The 4,426-nt window shown below is 49.2% G+C and overlaps 1 protein-coding gene across 1 annotated transcript in view; it reads left to right on the top strand.

Moving 5' to 3' along the window:
• The window catches only part of MAPK4 (mitogen-activated protein kinase 4), a 22,802-nt gene that overhangs the window by 16,644 nt on the left and 1,732 nt on the right, over nucleotides 1-4,426 (top strand). The window contains exons 3-4 of the mRNA XM_009647681.1: nucleotides 592-753; nucleotides 3,335-3,536. Of these exons, the coding sequence (XP_009645976.1) occupies nucleotides 592-753; nucleotides 3,335-3,536 (364 nt within the window). The remainder of the gene's footprint in view (nucleotides 1-591; nucleotides 754-3,334; nucleotides 3,537-4,426) is intronic.

The raw sequence follows: 4,426 nt of genomic DNA, 5'->3' as shown, positions 1-4,426 counted from the left end.
TGCACACAGTGTCTTTTCTTTTCGGTGTGTCACAGTGTGTGGCAGGGACACGTGGTGACGGCGTCGGCCTGGCCGCGGCGGTGTGAGCCGGGGTGCTTCATTCGGGGTTATGAACAAGCCCAGCCATAGTATTGCTTAAAGAAGGTCGTCAGTTTTGAGGCCATTAGAGCCAATATCTGTCTCCTTCCAGGATGGACCCCACCGATGGATAAGAGGTCCCATGCCCCATGATTTCAGTCGGGCATGGTTTCTGCTTCATAGCCATTTAGATGGCCAGGTTAGTCAAAAAGTTGCACAGGCAGCCTCAGGGTGATTACACCAGGAGGGCAAACTGTCTAGGTTAACCCTTACACCCTGAAAAAGAGTTGACCCGGCTGGGAGTCCCACCACATTTTCCTTGGAGCAAAGAGTGGTGGCTAAGGCAGGGATGGATCAGCATGGAGGGGCTGGCGGGAGATGGGGCACTGCAGTGACGTGGCTCACCTCAGGGGGGTGGCCATGCAGGAAGGCAGCCGATAACACCACCCCCCCACACCCCACCCCGATTTAACTTCTGGGTCTCAACTCACCGCCTGTTTTCTACCCATTTAGGGGGTCACGAGCTGGAACAGATGCAGCTTATTCTGGAGACAATCCCCGTTATCCACGAGGAAGACAAAGAGGAGCTGCTCAAAGTGATGCCCACGTTCATCAACAGCACCTGGGAAGTGAGGAAGCCGCTGCGCAAGCTGCTCCCCGAAGTGGACAGTGAAGGTAGCGTAGAGCCCACTGGCTTCGGCAATGTCCTTCTCCTGGGACGTGCCCTGGCTGCCGTGTTTTCAGACCTGTTTCCCCAGAGGGGATCACAGGAATCATCCCATAAGGCCAAGTGCATGAATGCTGGTGAATGAGAATGAGGGGCTGCAATGCTTGCTCCCACCTGGAGCTCACGTATCCCCACCGCTGTCCCCCCAGGTCCTGCTCACTGTCCCACCAGGGCAGGCGTGGGCTGCAGGACAGCCTTCATGATGCAGTAGCTTTCTTGCAGGTAGCTCATACAGAAACAAGGGTGAAATAGTTTTCTAAGAGTACTCCAAGACACTTTCAAGGTGCATCCCTGCCTTCCTCTGCCTCTTCTTGAGCTGTGAGGGTTTAGCCCAGAGGTTATTTTCAAGCCCTGTTCATTTTCTTGCTGTGCTTTTCGCATGAACGCAATTGTATCGTACAAGAAAATGAAAGCTTTTACTTCACAAATATCTGAACTCCGTGAGATGGTTGCTACAGGCAGAAACGTTATCCAAGTGCTCCGAGGCTTGGACATCACTCACGTCAGCCTGTCGCAGCCTGCAATGCTTGAACACCACTTCAGCCGCTTCCCTCCTTTGGCTAAAGCTTAAAAAATATCAGCAGTGTGTTGTTGTGACGGGGCTGCAAACCACAGGCTTTTGGACCTGAACTTTTGCCTGGAGCAGCTCTGTAGGCAGGGCGGCAGCCAGAGTTGAGCCCTTCCGAGCCAGCTCTTAAGCTCCTTCCAAGGTTTAAACCGGGCTGGTGAATCTGGCCACCTGCTTTTGGAAAGACGTCAAGACCAAGCCCGGCTTATGCTTGCTGGCGTAACCCTTCATTATAAGACGTCCCGCTATATGGGCTTGGCAATGCAATACCCATCGGCCCGGGTTACGCAGGGACTGTGTCAGCCTCCGGCAAGCGGGAATGAATTTATTCCCTGTCGTTACTGCGGGAAGAAAGGTCACCTGCACCCCTTACATAATTCATCGACGTTTTCCTGCCTCTCTGACCGGTAATATATTATAATATATAACTCGCAATATATCGTTCCACCATGCTTCTTGCCCGCAGTCAGTGACCTTACGAAGCTATTGATTCCTTCCTACTTAATTAGTCCAAGCAATGAAATAATCCCGTGGGAGACAATTGGATATTGGTTAATGTTTAAGCACTGAGGCAATAGGTATGGCCCGCCCATTCTGCTGGGTGATTTTGCCCCTAAAGAAACGATCCCATTCACACAATTAAGTCTTTAATGAGGAACTGCTAGAAAGAGTCCGGAGGAGAGCAACCAGGATGATAAAGGGACTGGAGCATCTCCCCTATGAGGAAATGCTGAGAGAGCTGGGCTTGTTCAGCCTGGAGAAGAGAAGACTGAGAGGGGACCTCATCAACACATACAAATATCTTAAGGGCGGAAGTCAAGAGGACGGAAGCAGTCTGTTTGCAGTGGTGTCCAGCGACAGGACTAGGGGCAATGGATGCAAACTGAAACATAAGAGGTTTCAGTTGAATATGAGGAAGAACTTCTTCACTCTGAGGGTGGCAGAGCACTGGAACAGGCTGCCCAGGGAGGTTGTGGAGTCTCCTTCTCTGGAGATATTCAAAGCCCGCCTGGATGAAGTCCTGTGTAGAATGCTCTAGGAGAACCTGCTTTAGCAGGGGGGTTGGACTAGATGATCTCCCAAGGTCCCTTCCAACCCTTGCCATTCTGTGATTCTGTGATTTCTGAAGGTACAGTGCAGAGGATGTAACTGAAGAAAGGCGCGTTCCTATTTGTATTGTCTGAACCTTAGGGGACTCTTCAGGCACCAAGAATCAACTGAATAAGCAACACCTTTAATGACAGGATTTGATCTTTTCACAGAAATCTCAGTAAAAGGAATCATCAAAGAAATCGCAATAAACCCTATACGTTTAGAGTTAATTCTAGTCACTTTAATTGTGCTTAATTTCCTCCTCCATCACTGTAGAAAGAGTTCATGCTCCACGGTCTCTCTAAAATAATTTTAGGCACTCAGGATCCTTTAAATATTAAATGGTAAAATGATTTTGTAGTGTTGCTCATGCTGAGGACTTTTAAAAATTGCACTTTAAATCTAAGCCCGCTTCGGTTGCACGTAAAGAAGTGCAATCAGGTGTCTGAAACGCAAGGTGCTTGTTGAATGGATCTGAGAACGTGGAATCAAATCCCCACACCATCCAAAGGTCTTTTTGGGGTACGAGCTTAACGTTCTGGGAACCCGGGATCGCAGCACCGGGTGTAACGTGTATATGCTGTCCCATGGAGGTGCGATGCTCTCGCAGTCATTTCTCCTGCCTTGCTGGATGAACCCAACACCTGCGGGCTGCAGGCTTGCTCCTCTGCAAGCCCATGGCTCCCCTGGGGGGTAAGATGGATGCAGCTAGGACAGAAGTGCCTGTTTTAAATGCTCACGGGATGTGACCTTTAATGCCTTCCTTACTTCAAGGGGATTTGTTACAGGGGATTCACGAGGCTCATCCTGGAAAGGAAGCTGGTATTGCTTTTGAGGAATTAGCGAGCTTGTTTCCCTCTGCTTCGCAGCTATTGATTTTCTGGAGAAAATACTGACATTTAACCCTATGGATCGATTAACGGCTGAGATGGGTCTGCAGCATCCGTACATGAGTCCGTATTCCTGCCCCGAGGATGAACCAGTGTCTCAGCATCCGTTCCGGATTGAGGATGAGATTGATGATATTTTACTGATGGAAGCCAACCAGAGCCAGATGTCCAACTGGGACAGGTATGGTACCCCAGGCTGGGCCAGAGACCAGGTACTGGCTTAAATTCTTTAGGCAGAACTTGACTGGTGAGTCTCGGCCCTGCTCTTGATTGGGTTCAGTCACACAGACCCACGAAAGCCAACTGCTTTTCCTTCTTTATGCCGTGTTGTAATTCTAGCCCGAGCTGGCACCTTGCTGAAGCCAACGAGAGGTTCGTCATTGATTTCTACAGGGAGCAGATGTTGAGTCTGCACGTTCTGGTTACTGAGCATCCTTCTGCTCTTGGTTTTATTCACAGCCGATATCGTCTTCATTTGAGTTACATCGGTTTAAGTGACGCTACGGTTCTGCCCTCTGTCCCTATAATACAAGTTAGAAAATAATGTAATTCTTGTACCTTTTGGGGACCAGGCCTGATTTGGAGCTGTATATTTATCACTTTTCAAGGTGTGTAAGTCCCGGCGGCCACAGATCTGGGGTCTTTTAAAAAATCCTTAATTGTGTTGACTTCTAAATGGTTTGCTGAAAGTCGTACAGGAAGGTTAGAGCAGATCAAAGCCTTGAGCTGAGGTCTCTCATGTCCTAGATGATTATCCCAGTTACTAGGCCGGTCCCAGTACCGGAGCAGGTAGGACAAAATAAGCAGCTAAGTATTAACTAGGTTCACTTCCCTATAGAGCTTCTTCCAGCGGAGCGGGATGAGCTGGCTGCGGCTGTCTGCAGCATTGTTCCTCTCTGCATAGCAATTAAATCTCCTCGCCTTCTTAATCCACTATATTTCACCAGCATTGAAAAAATAATCGAAAGAAATCCCTTGCCTTCACTATTATTAATCTCTTTGCCTGGGTGAACAAGTATCAAGGTGGAGGCTGGGGGGCGGGGGGGGGAACGACACAACCAGGTAAATTAG

Source organism: Egretta garzetta, unplaced genomic scaffold (genome assembly GCF_000687185.1).
Source record: "Egretta garzetta isolate BGI_Z169 unplaced genomic scaffold, ASM68718v1 scaffold179, whole genome shotgun sequence".
Taxonomy (NCBI): domain Eukaryota; kingdom Metazoa; phylum Chordata; class Aves; order Pelecaniformes; family Ardeidae; genus Egretta; species Egretta garzetta.
This window is presented reverse-complemented; position numbering and strand designations above follow the sequence as displayed.